Source organism: Syngnathoides biaculeatus, chromosome 4, assembly GCF_019802595.1.
Source record: "Syngnathoides biaculeatus isolate LvHL_M chromosome 4, ASM1980259v1, whole genome shotgun sequence".
Classification (NCBI taxonomy): Eukaryota; Metazoa; Chordata; class Actinopteri; order Syngnathiformes; family Syngnathidae; genus Syngnathoides; species Syngnathoides biaculeatus.
This window is the reverse complement of record NC_084643.1, coordinates 14,726,044-14,745,896: the sequence shown is the minus strand read 5'-3', so window position 1 is coordinate 14,745,896 and position 19,853 is coordinate 14,726,044. Positions and strand designations below refer to the sequence as shown.

General features: G+C 43.3%; 1 protein-coding gene across 2 annotated transcripts in view; it reads left to right on the top strand.

Moving 5' to 3' along the window:
- Positions 1-19,853, top strand: part of npr3 (natriuretic peptide receptor 3) — a 51,045-nt gene that overhangs the window by 19,767 nt on the left and 11,425 nt on the right. For both annotated transcript variants that reach the window (XM_061817426.1, XM_061817425.1), the window contains exons 2-4: positions 595-717; positions 845-1,020; positions 15,128-15,263. In XM_061817426.1, the coding sequence (XP_061673410.1) occupies positions 595-717; positions 845-1,020; positions 15,128-15,263 (435 nt within the window). The remainder of the gene's footprint in view (positions 1-594; positions 718-844; positions 1,021-15,127; positions 15,264-19,853) is intronic.

Below are 19,853 nucleotides of genomic sequence, written 5' to 3'. Positions count from 1 at the left end.
TTCTGCTTGACCTGACAGCCAAACAGGAAAAAAAAAGAATAAATAAATAAATCTTTAAAAAGGGTTGTGGGAGGAAACAAAAGTACCATGAAATTTAGCACGTTTCTCAACACCCAAATGAGCTTAAAGTGCTACTGACACCTAAAACATGAAATTTAGTTTGTTGTTAACCAAAAAAAAAAAAAAAAAAAACCAACCGGAATGGTCTCATCCGTTTGTTCACAGCATGTCAGAATGTTGCTGTGTATCAATTTTTTTTCATCTCCCGCCACAAAAAATCTCTCAAGGGTTTTGGGTTGAAGATGAAGCCGAAAGTAACATATTTTGCAGACACCTGCAGCGGAGTCGAGTATTTAGTTTTCCTTGTGAAAGGAATTGAGAGTTTGGTAATATGTTGAAAGGCAAAGCATTGTGGTAATTTAGAACTGGCAGGAAGTATGTGCTCAAATGCCTGCAGTGTCGGCCACGGCTGAATAATGTGTTTAATGTAAGCAGACAGTTACATGTTATTAAAACCCCACCCCTCTTCGAATAAAAAATGGAATAGACTCCCCACACAATTATAAGTGTCTCTGACTTTATATTTTCTTGCAGTGGTGATCTTGTGTATGGAAGGCAGCAAAATTCGAGACATTATGCTTGCTGCACACAGGCATCGATTGACCAGTGGAACTCACATGTTCTTCAATATTGAACTCTTCAATGCATCCTCTTATGGTAATATAACAGTTATAACATCTTGTCTGAGTGACTCACGTCGTTCATCTTTGAGATCAGTGTATGAGTGATAAATTGAATTTCCAATATATGTTTATCTAAACATAGCTATCAAACTTCATTTCAGGCAATGGCTCATGGAGGAGAGGAGACAAATTTGACAATGAAGCAAGGCAAGCCTATGCCTATTTGAATACTGTGACGCTACTTCGAACACTCAAACCGGAGTTTGAAAACTTCTCAATGGAAATTAAAATGGCCAGTGAGAGTATGGGACTGCAAAACTGCAAAGACTGTGGAAGTGTACGTATATCTGCAAGAGAATACATATTTTCACAAATTAAAAAAAATAATGCATTTGGTACATTGTGTAAAACATGAAAACTGAATTCAATGATTTTTAAATCCTTTTTAACTAAAATTTAATTCAATACACAATGAAGGCAAGTTTTAATGTTCAAATTGACAAAAAAAAGTTTTCCAAATATTCACTCATTCATTTTGAATTTGATGCTTGTGACACATTCCAAAAAAGCTCGCACAGAGGCATTCTTATTATTATGTTCCAGCACCTTTCATTCTAATAACACTCAATAAGCGTTTGAAAACCAAGGACAACAATATTTGAAGCTTAGAGCTGGAATTCTTTCCCTTTCTTGCTTGATGTACAACTTTAGTTGCTGCACAGTCGAGTGTCTCTATTGTCAATTTTTGCACTTCATAATACGCCTGCAAACATTTTCAATCGGAGACAGGCCTGGAAGTTGGAAGTCCAGTCTAGTACTCAGTACTGCTATGAAGCAATGCAACTGTAACATGAGCCGAATGTGGTGCGTCATTAACTTGCTGAAATAATTAGGACTTTGCATGGATGGTGTCATATCCATCAATCCATCCATTTTCTCCACTGCTTATCCTCACTGGGGTCACGGGCACCCGCTGAACTGGTGGCCAGCCAATCGCAGGCCACATATAAACAAACAACTACTCGCACTCACATTCATACCTTCAGACTCACATCAAATTCAAGATAAAAGAATATTTGCCAACAACAACTGGAAAAAAGAAAAACAAAAAGAGAAAAGGAAAAAAATAATAATGTTCATCACTTTGAAGATTATATATCTTGTCTTTGTAATGTATTCAACGGAATATTGGTTGATGAGGTTTAGCAAGTCTTGAAATTGTATTTTTATCTTTAACACAGCATCTAGTTCATCCTGTATCTGCTTTCATCCACATTTGGAGGAGACCAAATTCTATGTGCATCCATCCATCCATCCATCCATCCATCCATCCATCCATCCATCCATCCATCCATCCATTTTCTTAGCCGCTCATCCTCACAAGGGTCTAAGCCTATCCCAGCTGTCAATGGGCAGGAGGTAGGGTACACCCTGAACTGGTTGCCAGCCAATCGTAGGGAAGATAGAGAAAACAGCCGCACTCACGATCACACTTAGGGACAATTTAATGTTGCATGTTTTGGGATGTGGGAGGAAACTGGAGTGCCCGTAGAAAACCCATGCAGGCATGGGGAGAACATGCAAAGTCCACCCAGGTGGGTCCGGGATTGAACCCCGGACCTCAGAACTGTGAGGCCAATGCTTTCCAGCTGCTCCACCGTGCCGCCCCTAATTCCATGGTTTTTATTTTATTTTATGTGGCCATGATGTATGTCTGCATTTGGCCACATAGGGGAATCTATGATTTTGTGATTGAAATAGCAATGCATACCTTTATCCATTGTCTGAGATTTTTGTCATGGCCCTGCCGGTGCCTGTCCTGGCCATACTGGTCCCCGCGGCGGCACACACCTGCCGCAATCGGCGGAGGTGCACACAATCTCGTTCCTGATGTCCTGTGTACCGACTCCTGCCTGCCCACTGACCTGCCTTCTACGTCTGACGTTCTACTGCTGCTCCCGTTGACTGCCTGCCTGATTCCCGACACTGGACCAAACAAACACTTTTCCCGAAGTTCCTCCCCGTCTCCCGAGTCATCCAAGCCTGTGTTCTGGTCGTAACCGAACGATCTGGGCAAAACACGGACCCAGCCAACTCAACTGCGTTCCGCCAGTCCCTGCAGCTCCAGGGCAGATGTATTGCCGAGCAGGAAGCCACTCTCCAGGTAACTAATCTCCAGTTACGGGAGATGTGTGCTCAGCTGGACGCATGTTTTGCGTCCATGTCCAGCGCAACCAACGCCAGTCCGCCAATAGCCGCCGCCACCCCGAGCCCAAATCTGTCCGTGCCCGCTCTCCTGCTGGTCGCAGAAAACCAGCGGACTGTGTGTACCCCACTCTCCCGACCCGAGCAGTTCTCCGGAGATACGGGTAACATTAAACCCTTCCTTGCCCAATGTGATCTCCATTTTGAGTTGCAACCCTCCGCCTTCCCCACTGACTGCTCCCGGATAGCATCCGTGATATCCCACCTGACAGGGAGAGCAGAAGCCTGGGCCACGGCAGAATGCAGCCACGGTTCCAAAACCTGCCGCTCCTGGAACTCCTTTGTTTGTGCAATGTGGTGTTCCAAGGTGTTCCAATACGCTTCTCCAGAACGTGAGGCGGTGCCTTCCTTGATCTCGCTCTAGCAGGGGAAACTCCGCATCGCGGATAACCCCATAGAGTTCCGCATCCGAGCGGCGGAGAGCCGGTGGAACAATGGAGCACTCCTCAACATATTCTTTCAGGGTCTCTCGCCCGGAATCCAAAATCACCTTGCCGCAGCGGAACTGCCCACAGACCTAGACTCGCTCATCGCCATTGCCCTAAGGGTCTACCAGAGGCTCGCAATACAGGGGCGGGTCGATGTGCTACAGGGGGACGTCCAGCGGAGCTTCACATCACAGACCGCGTGTCAACCAGTTCAGGCTGTTGAAACAGAGCCCATGCAAGTTGAAGGGTTTCAAAGCTCCCCGGAGGAACGACAACGAGGCTGGCGAGAAGGTTGCTGTTACTACTGCGGACGGCTGGGCCACCTGGTGGCTCGCTGCTCAGTCAAACCCATACGACCCACACTCAGGGTATCCACGATGGTGAGTCTGAATTACGCCGCAGACAGCTCGACGTGGTCCCTGCTTCAGGTGACTTTAAGCGCAGGAGAACATTCATACATGGCTACGGCATTCATTGACTACGGGTCTGAGGCCAATCTCCTGAACCCACGAGTAACTGACTTATTGGGTTTAGAGACTTTTAGAACGCAGCATCTCCGACGCGCTTATGCAGTCAATGGCAAGTTTTTGTGCCAGATTACTCTTTAAACATGACGTTCCCAGACGAACACACTGAACACTTGAGTTTTCACGTGTTCAATTAACGAGGCGGTGACATCATCTTGGGGAGTCCCTGGCTCAGGCAACATAACCCTCTCATTGATTGGCCATCCGGACAAATCAAGTCGTGGGGTTCGAAATTCAGAGCCGCGTGCTGCGCATCCCCTGATAAGGAGGGTTTTCAGGTCGCTTCGGAACCTCCGTGGGATTTAACCTTGGTCCCTGACTGCTACTCGGATCTGAAGGATGTGTTTTCTGAAGCTAAGGCTAAGTCCCTTCCGCCTCACTGGCCATATGACTGTGCTATTGAGGTTCGTCGGTCCTTTCTCTGTCACAAAGATGATCAATCCAGTTGCAGTACTATTGAAACGTGATCGTCTCCGCTGGTCCCGCTTGCCACCTTCATCTGACGTTCCTGGCTGATCCCCAACACTGGACCGAATAAACACTTTTCCCGAACTTCCTCCGTGTCTCCCGAGTCATGGATTTGGGTCCAACCCCATGTTCTGGTCGTGACACCATTTATCCTCACATGGGTCACGGGAGTGCTGGAGCCCAGCCCAGGTAACATTCCTTTGCTCGGACGGATTTATCGTAAATGTCACACACCAACATGATAACAAGAAAAAATTACTCCCGCAGATTACCTACAGAGTAGCGTCTTCTTCTTTTCCTTTCGGGTTGTCCCGTTAGGGGTTGCCACAGCGTGTCATCTTTTTCCATCTAAGCCTATCTCGTGCATCTTCTTCTTTACCACCCACTGTTCTCATATCGTCCCTTACAACATCCATCAACCTTTCCTGTAGTCTTCCTCTCGCTCTTTTGCCTGGCAGCTCCAACCTCAGCATCCTTCTACCAATATACTCACTCTGTCGCCTCTGAACATGTCCAAACCATCGAAGTCTGCTCTCTCAAATCTTGTCTCCAAAACATCCAACTTTGGCTGTCCCTCTAATGAGCTAATTTCTAATCCTATCCAACCTGCTCACTCCGAGCGAGAACCTCAACATCTTCATTTCTGCTACCTCCAGTTTTGCTTCCTGTTGTTTCTTCAGTGGCACCCTCTCTAATCCGTACATCATGGCGAGACTCACCACTGTTTTCTAAACTTTGCCCTTCATCTTAGCGGAGACTCTAATGTCACATAGAACACCATACACCTTCGGCCAACTGTTCCACCCCACTTTTACCTGTTTCTTCGCTTCTTTACCGCACTCTCCATTGCTCTATATTGTTGACCCCAAGTATTTGAAGTCATCTACTCTCACTACCTCTTCTCCCTGGAGCTTCACTCCTCCACCGCCCCTCACATCCATGCACATATATTCTGTTGTACTTCGGCTAATCTTCATTCCTCTCCTTTGCAGTGCATGCCTCCATCTTTCTAATTGTTGCTCCGCCCGCTCCCTGCTTTCACTGCAGATCACAATATCATCTGCGAACATCATAGTCCAAGGGGATTCCAGTGTAACCTCATCTTTCAGCCTATCCATGACTACCGCAAACAGGAAGGAGCTCAGCGCAGATCCCTGATGCAGTCCCACCTCCACCTTAAATTCTTCTGACAGAACAACGGCACACCTCAGCGCTGTTCTGCTGCCCTCATACATGTCCTGTACTATTGTAACATATTTCTCAGCCACACCAGACTTGCGCATGCAGTACCATGGTTGCTCTCTTGGTACTCTGTCATAGGCTTTCTCTAGGTCTACAAAGACACAATGTAACTCCTTCTGACCCTCTCTGTACTTTTCCACGGGCATCCTCAAGGCAAATAATGCATTTGTGGGATTCTTTCTTGGCATGAAACCATACTGTTGCTTGCAGATACTTACTTCTGTTCTGCGTCTAGCCTCCACTACTCTTTCCCATAACGTCATTGTGTGGCTCATCATCTTTATTCCTCTATAGTTTCCATGGCTCTGAACATCGCCTTTGTTCTTAAAAAATGGGGACGAGCACACTTTTCCGCCATTCTTCTGGCATCTTCTCTCCTGCTTGTATTCTATTGAATAAGTTGGTGAAAAACTCCACAGCCTCCTCTCCAAATTGCTTCCATACCTCCATTGGTCAGGACCAACTGTCTTTCCATTTTTCATTCTGTTCAGTGCCTTTCTAACTTTCCCCTTACTAATCATTGCCACTTCCTGGTCATTCACGCTTGCCTCTTCGACTCTACCTTCCCTCCCATTCTCTTCATTCATTAACTTCTCAAAGTATTCTTTCCATCTTATTAGCACACAACTGGCACCAGTCAACATATTTCCATCACCTTTACTTGCTGCACATCCTTTCCATCTCTATTCCTCTGTATGGCCAACCTGTAGAGATCGTTTTCTCCCTATTTCGCATCCAACTTGGTGTACATGTCGTCATATGCCTCTTGTTTAGCCTTCGCCACCTCCACTTTTGCCCTTCGTCACATCTCAATGAATTCCTTCCGCCTCTACTCAGTCCTCTCCATGTCCCACTTCTTCTTCGCTAATCTCTTTCCTTGGATGACTTCCTGTATTTTGGGGTTCCACCACCAAGTCTCCTTCTCCGCTTTCCTACGAGAAGCCACCCCAAGTACTCTCCTGCCTGCCTCTTTGAGTACCTTGGCAGTAGTAATCCAGTCTTCCGAGAGCTCTTCCTGTCCATCTAGATCCTGTCTCACCTCTTTCTGAAAGGCCACACGCCATTCTTCCTTTCTCAACTTCCACCACCTGATTCTTTGTTCTACCTTTGTCTTCTTAATCTTCCTACCCGCTACCAGAGTCATCCTACAAACTACCCACCTATGCCGTGGAGCTCCACGCTCTCCCACCACAACCTTACAATCAGTAACCTCCTTCAAATTACATTGCACAAAATATAATCCACCTGTAGGTCACTATATGTTCCTGCCTCTTCTGGAAAAAAGTGTTCACGACTGTCATTTCCATTCTTTTTACAGAGTCCACCACCATCTGTCCCTCAAAGTTCATTTCCTGGATGCTGTGCTTACACATCACTTCTTCATTACCCCTGTTTCCTTCCCCAGCATGTCCATTACAGTCTGCACAAATCACAACTCTCTCTGTCTGGGATGGTCAGGACTACTTTATCTATTTCCTTCCAAAATTTCTCCAACTCAAAGTCACATCCTACTTGTGGGGTATAGCTGCTAATCACATTATACACAATACCGTCAATTTCAAATTTCAGCCTCATCACTCAATGTGATACTCTTTTCACATCATTATTAGCCAGCTTGTTCTTTAAGATAACTCCTACTCCATTTCTCTTCCCATCTACTAAAGAATTTAAACCCTGCTCTTAAGCTTCTAGCCTTACTCCCTTTCCACTTGGTCTCTTGGATGCACAATACATCAACCTTTCTCCTTATCATCATTCAACTAACTCCTGAGCTTTTCCTGTCATAGTCCCAACATTCAAAGTCCCAACACACAGTTGTAGGGACTGTGCATGCCTTTTCTTCTTCAGCCGACTGAGTCACTTTCCTCCTACCACAGTTCCTCTCTTGGTACTCTGTCATTAACTTTCTCTAGATCCACAATGACACAATGTAGCTCCTTCTGACCTTCTCTGTACTTTTCCACGAGCATCCTCAAGGCAAATAATGCATCTGTGGTACTCTTTCTAGGCATGAAACCATACTGTTGCTCGCAGATACTTACTTCTGTCCTGAGTCTTGCCTCCACTACTCTTTCACATAACTTCATTGTGTGACTCATGACCTTTATTCCTCTATAATTCCCACAGCTCTGAACATCCCCTTTGTTCTTAAAAATGGGAACTAGAACACTTTTCCTCCATTCTTCAGGCATCTTTTCGCCCGCAAGTATTCTGTTGAATAAGTTGGACAAAAACTCCACTCCAAATTGCTTCCATACCTCTTCGGTAAATCATCAGGATCAACTGCCTTTCCATTTTTCAACCTTTGTAGTGTCTTTCTCACGTCGCCCTTACTAATCATTGCCACTTCCTGGTACGCTTGCCTCTTCAACTCTTTGACTCTCTCATTTTCTTCATTCATCAACTTCTCAAAGTATTCTTTCCATCTATTTAGCTCACTACTGGCACCAGTCAATATAATTCCATCTCTATCCTTAATCACCCTTACCTGTTGCACATCCTTCCCATCTCTATCCCTCTGTCTGGCCAACCTGTAGAGATTCTTTTCTCCTTCTTTCGTGCTCGCAGATACTTACTTCTGTCCTGAGTCTTGCCTCCACTACTCTTTCACATAACTTCATTGTGTGACTCATGACCTTTATTCCTCTATAATTCCCACAGCTCTGAACATCCCCTTTGTTCTTAAAAATGGGAACTAGAACACTTTTCCTCCATTCTTCAGGCATCTTTTCGCCCGCAAGTATTCTGTTGAATAAGTTGGACAAAAACTCCACTCCAAATTGCTTCCATACCTCTTCGGTAAATCATCAGGATCAACTGCCTTTCCATTTTTCAACCTTTGTAGTGTCTTTCTCACTTCGCCCTTACTAATCATTGCCACTTCCTGGTACGCTTGCCTCTTCAACTCTTTGACTCTCTCATTTTCTTCATTCATCAACTTCTCAAAGTATTCTTTCCATCTATTTAGCTCACTACTGGCACCAGTCAATATAATTCCATCTCTATCCTTAATCACCCTTACCTGTTGCACATCCTTCCCATCTCTATCCCTCTGTCTGGCCAACCTGTAGAGATTCTTTTCTCCTTCTTTCGTGTCCAACCTGGTGTACATGTCTTCATATGCCTCTTGTTTAGCCTTTGCCACCCCTACCTTTGCCTTATGTCGCATTTCAATGTATTCCTTTCGCCTCTCCTCAGTCCTCTCAGTGACCCACTTCTTCTTCGCTAATCTCTTTCCTTGTATGACTCACTGTATTTTGGGGTTCCACCATCAAGTCTCCTTCTCCCCTTTCCTACCAAAAGACACACCAAGTACTCTCCTGCCTGTCTCTCTGATTACCTTGGCTGTCGTAGTCCAGTCTTCCGGGAGCTTCTGCTGTCCATCGAGAGCCTGTCTCACCTCTTTCCGAAAGGCCGCACAACATTCTTCCTTTCTCAGCTTCCACCACATGGTTCTCTGCTCTTCCTTTGTCTTCTTAATCTTCCTACCCACCACCAGAGTCATCCTACACACTACCATCCTATGCTGTCGAGCTACACTCTCCCCAACCACTATTTTACAGTCAGTAATCTCCTTCAAATTACATCGTCTGCACAAAATATAATCCACCTGCGTGCTTCTTCCTCCGCTCTTGTATGTCACTATATGTTCCTCCCTCTTCTGGAAATAAGTGTTCACTACAGCCATCTCCATCCTTTTTGCAAAGTCCACCACCATCTGTCCCTCAAAGTTCCTTTCCTGGATGCCATACTTACCCATCACTCCTTCATTGCCCCCGTTTCCTTTACCAATATGTCCATTACAATCTGCACCAATCACAACTCTCTCGCTGTCTGGGATGCTCAGAACTACTTCATCTAGTTCCTTCCAGAATTTCTCTTTCAACTCTAAGTCACATCCTACCTGTGGGGCATAGCCGCTAACCACATTATACATAACACCCTCAATTTCAAATTTTAGTCTCATCACTCGATCTGATACTCTTTTCCTCTCCGAGACATTCCGAGCTAGCTCTTCCTTTAAAATAACCCCTACTCCATTTCTCTTCCCATCTACTCCGTGGTAGAATAATTTAAACCCCGCTCCTAAACTTCTAGCCTTACTACCTTTCCACCTGCTCTCTTGGATGCACAGAATTTCCACAGCTTTTCCTGTCATACTCCCAACATTCAAAGTCCCTACACTCAGTTGTAGGCTCTGTGCATTCCTCTTTTTCTTCTGACGATGGATCCGGTTTCCTCCTCTTCTTTGTCTTCAACCCACAGTAGCTGAATTTCCACCGACCCCCTGCAGGTTAGCAGTGCCGGGGCGGGCGTTGTTAACCCGGGCCAAGACCGATCCGGTATGGGATTCTTTAGATGAACGCTCATATTTGTTTGGCACAGTTTTTACGCCGGATGCCCTTCCTGACGCAACCCTCTGCATTTATCCGGGCTTGGAACCGGCCTACAGATTGTACTGGTTTGTGCCCCCACAGGGCTGCATTAAACAAAGTCAGCACATAAGATACAGAATTCACACACTTCCTTGTCTATGCGAAAGTTAAAGTCAGATAAAAGGAATCAAATGACCAAAGTCATAAGATGCACAATTTACATACTACTTAATCTATGTTAAAGTTTAAAAGATGAAAGATATCAAATAAACACAGTCAGCACATAGGGTACAAAAATCGCACACTACCTGTGTGAATATGGATATAACGATTCAAAGGATATGTGGATGTAAGGGATTAGGTAAAGTTGTTAGCGCGCTAGGCTAAACTTGGGCCGAGCAGCTTCTATGTGAATGATACGGCTTGTGTTTGGGTACCAACATAAATTTCCCATGAGTCCTCACATCCCTCATTGTACCCGTTGTTTAGGTCGTACACGTTATGAAGGTAAACACATTTGATGCTTCTTCAACAGCACTTTTTGATCGCAAATGGTACTCCTTGTTAGCCAGCTAAGCTAAGGCTGTCTGGGCCTATAGGCACGTTTAAATTGGTATAAATTAGTAAGTAAGTACTCACGGTCCTCGTTGTAAACGAAATGTAGGTTTTGCAGGTCATGTAAGTACTCATTATTGAATGTTTACCGCCTCAGAAAATATTTTATTACATATGTTGCTTGATTTTCTCGAGCTAGCCTCGGCTAGGCTAAGCCACGCAGCTTCAACACAAACGCAAACTGTTCCAATTTGGGTAGTAAAATTATACAATGATGTTTTTAGTTTTTAGTCCTACAGAGTACCTACAGAGTACAAAACCAGAGGCCAGTAATTCTGAAAAAAATAAATTGTGTGCTCTTTCTCACACAGACAAACTAGCAGTTCAACCAAGTCTTGCATTGAATGGCACAACTCTCATCGAATGTAACACTAAATTACACAAATAATTGGTCTGGGTGCAAATGTGAATAAGTAGCCGTGCTAATGTCTGATATTCTCTCTTTAGTGTGGTGGGACAGTTGAAGGTCTGATACCATATAAGATTTTTGTTTTCAGGACACAAGATTTCAGCAATGTCACAGAGACATTTTTTAATAAATTTCCCTTCATTGTATCGCTTTTTGGACCTTGCAATGTTCTTGCAAGAGTTAGTCCCTAGATGCTTAATTATCTAAAAATACAAAACAAAACTGCATCCAATTTTCTGTCTTATTTTTCAAAGTAACTAACTTGTGACTGGGAAGTTGAGTCCCTTTTGGATTGGATCAATTTGACCCCTCCGTACAGGGCACTTAACCACGCCTCCTGAAGCGACGTCATGCCATGTGCGCTGACGTAAGACAAACAATTAGTAAAAATGGCAAATACAATACAATACAATACATTCTTAACTGAGACAGACGCCATGCTTCTGATTTCATTCAAATCAACGATATATTATAGATTCTAAATACAATACATTCTTAACTGAGAGAGACGCCATGCTTCTGATTTCATTCAATCATTCACACGTAGCAATGTTATGCTAGCGAAGAACGTCTCATTCATTTTACAAGACGTGTATTAAAAATCAAATATAGGGCATATCTTCGTGCAAACAGTCTGGTTAAGCTTCGGCCGCGAGCTGACAAGAAAGCGACACGTTTGTGCAGTCCGATCATCGCTAAATATCGCTCAACAAAGAATAAGTGTGTCAATCGTTCACACATAGCAATGTTATGCTAGCAAAGAACGTCTCATTCATTTATACGAGACGTGTATTAAAAATCAAATATAGGGCATATCTTCGTGCAAACATATCTGTTGTGGTTGATATTAGATGGATTTAGTTGATGATGCGGTCTTCCACAAAGTTTGTTCCATCGAAGGCATTTTTCGTACTGGGTCTTCGGTTTTGGAAAGGGTACGAATCGAACTCCACCAACTAACCTTTCAGGATACCTGTCGTCACTATTACAAAGTCCGTGACTACACCTCTTAACCATATTTTTTGTTAAATAACCCAAATACGCGATAAAACGCTAACAAAACCTATACTGGACCATGCAATGTTGTCAGAGAAAATGGCGGGAGCAAAAAGGGGCGTGGTTTGTGCAGATCTCTGGCCTCTGATTGGTCAGTGACGCGGATTGCGCAATATCCACGGAGGGGTCAATTCCACGTCGATGTTAGCGTTGCGTAGTGATGTGAGCTGAAGATTTTAAGCTGTGAAATGTATGATCGACATCTGACACAAAAGGCAGGGTGGCTGGTGGTTGTGCTAAAAAAAAAAAAAAAAAAAAAACAGTTCTCCTGCTATGGCAAAAATGTCCTGTATTCATCCACATATTTTCATTTACCTGGGCAATTTTCCTTTCCATTTTGTGAGGAAAATTGACAAATTTTCTCCAAAGATCACGATGCGACTGGGAAACTTTGAGCAAGTTTCGTTCAATGCAGATGCCAGTTTTGTTGATTTTTGTTTACCTTTCCTGGTAAGGTCACCTGACCATGGTTAGGAGACGCATGGGTCAACTCAAGTTTAATTCTCACTTCTAAAGTACCAAATTTTCTCAAATTACCTTTAAATAATATGCGATGGTGATAAGTTCCTGGCAGGCGGTACATTTCAGACTTGAGTCTTCCCTCAGCAGATGATTCAAGCTATGGCCTTTGGGGGAACATTAGACCAGTAATTGTGTTCTTCCTGCTCGCAGATCATCACAGTCTACTCACTACATCGAAATTGTCCACCTTTATAAATGTTTAGGTTTTGAATCCATAGGTCATAGGTGAAACACAAATATCGTTTGTTTAACTGGATCAGCTACAATACATTGTGAAGAGTGTAAAAAAATAAAACTAAAATCTTATTTGCTTGACTCCGACTTATGTTGTAAAGAAGCAAAGTCATATCATAGGCCTCCATCAATCAGGGTTGATCAACATCCTAGTTGTTAGTGGACCAGCGTCGTCTATAGCTGAGTGACAGTCTCTTTGGCGTAGCTCGCACATGAAAGATGGCGCTCGTGTGTTGGAGTTGCTGTGCTCCTTTCTACGGCCTCACTTCTCTACAGCACTTCTCATCAGCTTTACGTCACCTGTTTTGAGGTGGCGAGTCAGGGCCTCTCTCCATTTAGAGCGGTAGTCTGCCAGGCACTCCCAGATCTCTGGGTTCACGTTGGTGGCCTTCAGGTCCCTCTTGATGATGTTGGCGTAGCACAGCTGCAGTCCTGTAGCTCTCACCCCAGCAACCAGCTCGCTGTACAAGATGTCCTGGGGATGCGGTCATTTTGCATTCGTTGGACGTGGCCAAGCCCTCAGAGAGTGTACATGCTGAGCAGACCGCTGAGAGACAGGACTTGGACGTTGTTCACTTTGTCCTGCCAGGATGCAGCGGAAGGTGCGCATGTGAAACGTGTGCAGTTTCTTCTCATTCCTGCCATATGTGGTCCATGTCTCACTGCCATGGACCATCATGCTGATGACGCAGGCATTTTACACTGGCATCTTGGTCTTGACCGACAGCTACGTGTTTTCCCACACACGAGACATGAAGTGAACAAGAGTCGTGGCTGCCTTCCCGATCCGCTTGTCAATTTCCATTTCTTGGGAGAGGTTGTCGGTGATGGTTGAGCCAAGTTAGATGAACTCATGGACCACATCAAGTTTGTAGTCATCTATAATGATGCCGGGGGGGTATCTCGGTCCCTTGTCCCAGGACGATGGTTTTCTTGGGGCTGATTGTTAGTCCAAAGTCATTATAGGTTTGGGGGAAATGATTCTACAGGGACTGTAGACTCCACTGAGTGTTGTTTACTACAACAGCATAAGTAGTGCATCTAGCTTAATAAAATTTTCAAATTACCTTAACATCAGAATTGATGATATAATTGGCTTGAGGAGTGATTTGGGAATGACATGACTGAGAGGAAAATGTGATGTTTAAACAGGCCATTCTTAGAATTTTCGATGTCAACATCTGTTTGAACCATCTTATTTTCAAACTGAGTGCAGACATTTATCGTGTATGTATTTGGCAGCAGCCAGAAACCTGAGTCCAACGGCCCTGGGAAGGTTACATTTATATGGTAGCACACAGAATCTGAAATCTGATTCTCCCTAAAAGTCAACCCACAAATGACTCAAGGCTGCTCAACCAAGACATGTTACGAAATGCATACAAAAGGCTGTCAGAAATAAGTAAATACAAAGTTGTAAATACGGGTCAGTCCTTTTGATACGTTTGATTATATCCATCTAAATAATCAGATAACAGTTATGTTATCAAACCAATGTTATTATTAAGTCAACAATGATTCTTAAGCAATCGGCGGCCCTGTCCAAAAAACATGCATTAATTGGAGACTCAAAATTGCCCCTAGGTGTGACTGTGAGTGCGACTGTTGTCAGTCTCCATGTGCCCTCCGATTGGCTGGTTAACCAGTTCAGGGTGTACCCTGCGTCCTGCCCCATGACATCCGAGATTGGCTACAACACTCCCCCAACCCTAGTGAGGATAAGCGGCTCAGAAAATGGATGTTTGGATGGATGGACTTGAAGAAGCAGCAGTTTATCTGCCCGGTAACATTTTGCCAAATAGGCACACTGCTTCTTCTCAAACATGACTGGAAAGGTCTTTATTGTACAATCCATAGTGAAGCAGTAAATAGAAAAGGGCAAAGAAATGCATAGCTTCACTGTCGCCACACTATTTTTCCTCCGTAAATGTGTATTTGTTGTTGTGCCTTTTGCCCAGCCTGCATGAGAGTTTTAATACCCTTGTTGGAGTAGCTTTTTATTCTCATATTCTCTGATGTACTGAATCTTTATTTTAGAATACTGTATTTTAGGGACTTTGGCACTAGCAGAAAGAAGTGCAGTTGCTCCCTGGAAACTTGATATGGTTTCCTTTTGCTCGGTTGGGAAAAAGGAGGATACATGTTGACATAATCTCTACAATAACATTAATGTAATTTACAATAATTAAATGGGATAGTTGGGTCCTTGTGGGGCCCACTAAGAAACCAAACAATAAATTAGAATTTCTTATTCTACTGCATTCTCTGTCATTTTAATTTTTGCTTGGATTTGCCACTCTAGGTCAATGTGTACGTTGAGGGATTCCATGATGCGTTGCTGCTTTATGCCATTGCTTTGAATGAAGCCAAGAAAAGTGGGTACAGTAAGAAAAATGGATCAGAAATCACATCACAAATGTGGAACAGAACTTTTGAAGGTAAAATGCATTTTCATGACAAAATTTAATTACCATTACATGTCTTTATTGTCTGAATTGCCCAAGCGCCTACTAGTTGTGAAATTTAAAGGGCTCCTGTCATGCAATGGATGATTTTTAGTATGTTATGAATGAAAAAATGTCAGATAATATGGGCCCATACGTTTTTTCACCACAAAACATGATTTTGACGTAAACAGCTTTTTGTAACTCCCACCATGAAGATCCTCTCGAGGGATTTGTTTTCGAGAAGAAGCAGGAAGCGATGAAAAGAACAGCGGCACCCTCAAGTGGACTTGTTTGTTTCCATGAGTTTTACCTCCGGGAAGGTAGCTCGTTGTTCCTTCCTGTTAGCCGAAATGCCAGCTCATTGGATTGCTGGACATTGCTTAAACACTCGGGAGAATGAATTTAGCCTTCATAAATTTGCAAGAGCTTTGTGGGTTCCAAATAACAGGTAGGTGTCTATACAGGTACTAAAAAAAATAATAGTTTGAAGCAGACCACGTAATCGGTCTCTCATAATGTAACAAAAGATCTGCGTACGAAATATGTCGGTGTGCACATTGGACGGCGTCGGGGGCAGCTCTGAAGAACCCAGCTGAGAATGCCTCACTCAGCCGAGTGCGCGCATTAATGCGCCCCGGCTCGACGGTGTTCATCGAGTACTGCGGCGGCTATGAACGTCCCCCTAAAAGCAGCATGTTGTTGGATCAGGAGTGGACACAAGGGTTAATAAGATAACAACGAATATTTGCTTATTTGAAGTAATCGGCTGTGACACCGCTAGAAGTAACGAGGAAACAGGCAGGCTTATATTGTGGGAAAGAGGTGGATTGGAAAAAGGTCGCGCAAACAAAGAGAGGACACAGAACCACCCTTCAGGCTTCAAAATGGTGATGCATGGCAGGACACCATTGATCAATGACGTACAATAAAAATTAGACTGCGCACTCTGCATACATTATGTCTGCTGCCATGGTCAATAGGCTCTGACTTCCAGTCAGGGCCAAAAGCATGGTAAACATACACACATTGTTATGGAAAACGATGCAATAAATCTAAATACCTGGGATGTTTTGGATCCTTAGACACATAAATATAATCCAAACATTTGCAGCATGCCCAGGAAGGTTTAGAAGATACATTGATGCATACATATGTAATAGGAGGTAAATATTCCAAATGGCAAACATGTCAACTGCCACGCCCACCTCTCATCTTAGTGTAGCAGGCATTTCAATTGATACTATATATTCCACAAATGACACAATGTACAAGAGGATGAAAAATCTCGGAAATGTTATCAATAAATTCCACAGTATCGCTCTCAGGTTTATAAATCAATCATCTGAGGCATTTGCGTTATTTTTGTTCATCCAAATAGGCCTACTAAATGTAACCCGGTTAAAAGTTGGGACAGGTAAAATTTCAGGATTATAGAGTAGCAATTAGGTTATAGGTTTTCTTTATGCAATGTGATGGAATATCTGTTAAACTGTGTGTGCTGACTTTATTTTCTTTTGGAGGGATTTGTATTTGAATGTCTTTGATTCATTTGTGAAAAAGAAATACTTTTGTTTGTCATTTTATTGTTGTAACCATTGTTTAAGAAGGACAGGAAGTGTTGTCTTGAGGAGACGCTGGAGAGAGAGAAAAAAAGGCGAAAGGAAGTGCAAGGTATGAGTGGTTGTTTTGAAGAAAAAGAAAGGACAAACAATGTATGTACAGCCTCTCTAGTATAAAATACTTCGACGAGGTAGACACCTGAGTTCTTTCCTCACTCCAAAGTAGGAAACTAATAAATTAACCTGGTAATTACTCTAAATGTCTATTACAACTTTACTCTTTACTTGTACATTTAATTCTCTATGAAAAAGTCTCTGAAATATATTTCCTCTTATGAGTTAATATTATCCTCATTTAAATAAGCAAGCTACCAAATAAACTCACCACTATTTTAACTCTCTTGCAGACAGTCAAATAATAAACTTAGTTGTGTAACAAAAAGTGTGAACATTTAACAACAAAATAAAGGATGGAAAATCAAACATGTATATACAACTGTCAAATAAACAAAGTCATTATAGGTACATAATCCACACATGCTAAGCTAAGGGCCCAAACAAAAATGAATATAGCCGGCAAGCAAACGAAATTCAAACCCCAATGTCACTGCGGTGCTTCCCAAAGCAGGAGTGAGGAAAGGTGAAGGTGGTCTTTCCTCTGTCCAGCGTCCTCACAGTCGTCGTCCGTTTTGTCTTCCTTTTTGTTCAAAAACACAGGCCTTGCTAACCGCGTTAGCTCGACGCAAGTGCCCTTGTCCTTTCCCTCGTGGTCCAACACACAGGCCTTGCTAGCTAGCATTAGCTGGGTGCTACCACCCAAGACAAGTCCTATGCATGCACTTAGCCCCTGTGGTAGCGACTAACTCCACAACGTTACGGCGTGATTTGAGTAGTCCACTTAAACGACACACTATCCTAGTTGAACTTTCAACAGTCCCTGTAGAACACGTTGATCTCAACTTTTGATAAATATCCACCGTTCACTTTCTTTGTCCTTTTCTTGTCCTCCAACAACCACTCTCCCTTGCACTTCCTCTCGCCTTTTTTCTCTCTCTCTCCAGCGTCTCCTCAACACACCATTTCCTGTCATTCTTAAACAATGGTTACAACAATAAAATTACAAACCAAAGTATTTCTTTTTCACAAATGAATCAAACACATTTAGATACAAATCCCTACGAAAGAAAATAAAGTCAGTACACACAGTTTAGCAGATATTCCACCACATTGCATAAAGAAAACCTATAACCTAATTGCTATTCTATTTTCTGAACTTTTACCTGTACCAACTTTTAACCGGGTTACACAGCCATTATCATTTTCTTCATAACTTGTGACTTTCTTTCACTTATATTATTTTATAGTAATAAAATACAACATGAAACTTTTATTGTACACCAAATGTAGTATTTTTTCAGTGGTGTAACGTATCTGAAAGTGAACATAAAAATGTTCACAATATACGCATTCACTTGTATCAAACAATTCCAAATACTATAATTTACCAATGTAAAATTTCCAGTATTAAGTACCTCACTGATATTATCCATTTGAAGGACATATAAAGTATGCAAAACATTACTACACATTTACAACCACAAACACAGTTAAGCTACACGTAATATTACATCATATAAATGAGCAGTAGAAACATGATTATTATTATCATCAGACAGTTTCTTCTGCTCTGCCATCTCGTGTAAGATCTTGCCAATGCAGACATTGGCACTTTTCTCCCGATGCTTTGTATTGTGGATATCTGTCTGCATCTCCCCTAGCTTCTGGAGAGTATCATGGCACTTCTGCTTGAGAGTATAAGGCTGGCAGGTGTAACTGGGCTCTGGAGTTACAACCGGTACACAAGCACCAATGTCTGCTGGGGGTGGTTGCTCTTTCATGGATTCCAAGGATGATGTACACATTCTATGACTAGCTCACCTGGATTGGTTCTTCAGAATAAAACACACTGTAAAATACCTATTGATACTTATATAGCAGTCATTGATGATGTAGTGGTACAGACGCCTGACTTTGGTGCGGGCAGCGTGGGATCGATTCCCGCTCAGTGATGGTGTCGCCCTGTGACTGACTGGCAATCAGTTCAGGGTGTAGTTTGCTTTTCACCAAAAGCTAGCTGGAATAGGCTCCGACTCTCCCATGACCCTTGTGAGGATAAGGGGCTTTGATAATAGATGGATGGATACCATTGAAAGGAGGGCGTTTTGGGATCCTTTTTTCGACAACTCAATTCGGCATGCTCTTCAAAGCCTCACGATGAAGAGGGACGTGAGCCGGTACACAAGTCTGCCTGCGAAATAGGGAAAATCGCCAAATGCTTTCGACGATCCATCTTGAGAACCTAGGCTCCCTAGCCAACAAAATGGATGAACTTCAGCTTCGGATTAAGTCCTACAAAGACTTTGGATGTTCTGTGGCTGTGCTTCACGGAGACTTGGCTTTGTGGACGCGTCCCTGACAACACCATTACACTCCCCGGGTTTCAGATTCATCGTGCAGACCGCGTCCCGGAGGTAACACGGAAATCGAAAGGCGGTGGAATATGCTTTTATATCAACAAGAAATGGTGCACGGACGTTACACAGCTGAGCACACATTGTAGCCCACTTTTAGAGTCACTGTTTTTGAACTGTAAGCCGTTTTATTAGCCACGTGAGTTTACATCTATCATCGTAGTCCGTGTTTATATTCCGCCTCAAGCTAGCATGAATGGTTCATGCCGAAAAAGGCATGTCTTTTATTCGTTTGATTATCTCGTTTTTACGTGAAGTTTGCAAAATGTTTATTGGCAACATCGAGGACGAATGCTTTGGCATAATGGTTGTAGGAGTGCTGGACCCTATCCTAGCTATCATCTGGCAGGAGGTAGGGTACACCCTGAACTGGTTGCCAGCCAATCCCAGGGCACATGGAGACAGACAACAGTTACACTCACAACCACACCTAGGGTCAATTTAGAGTGTCCAATTAATGCATGTTTTGGGGACGCGGGAGGAAACCAGAG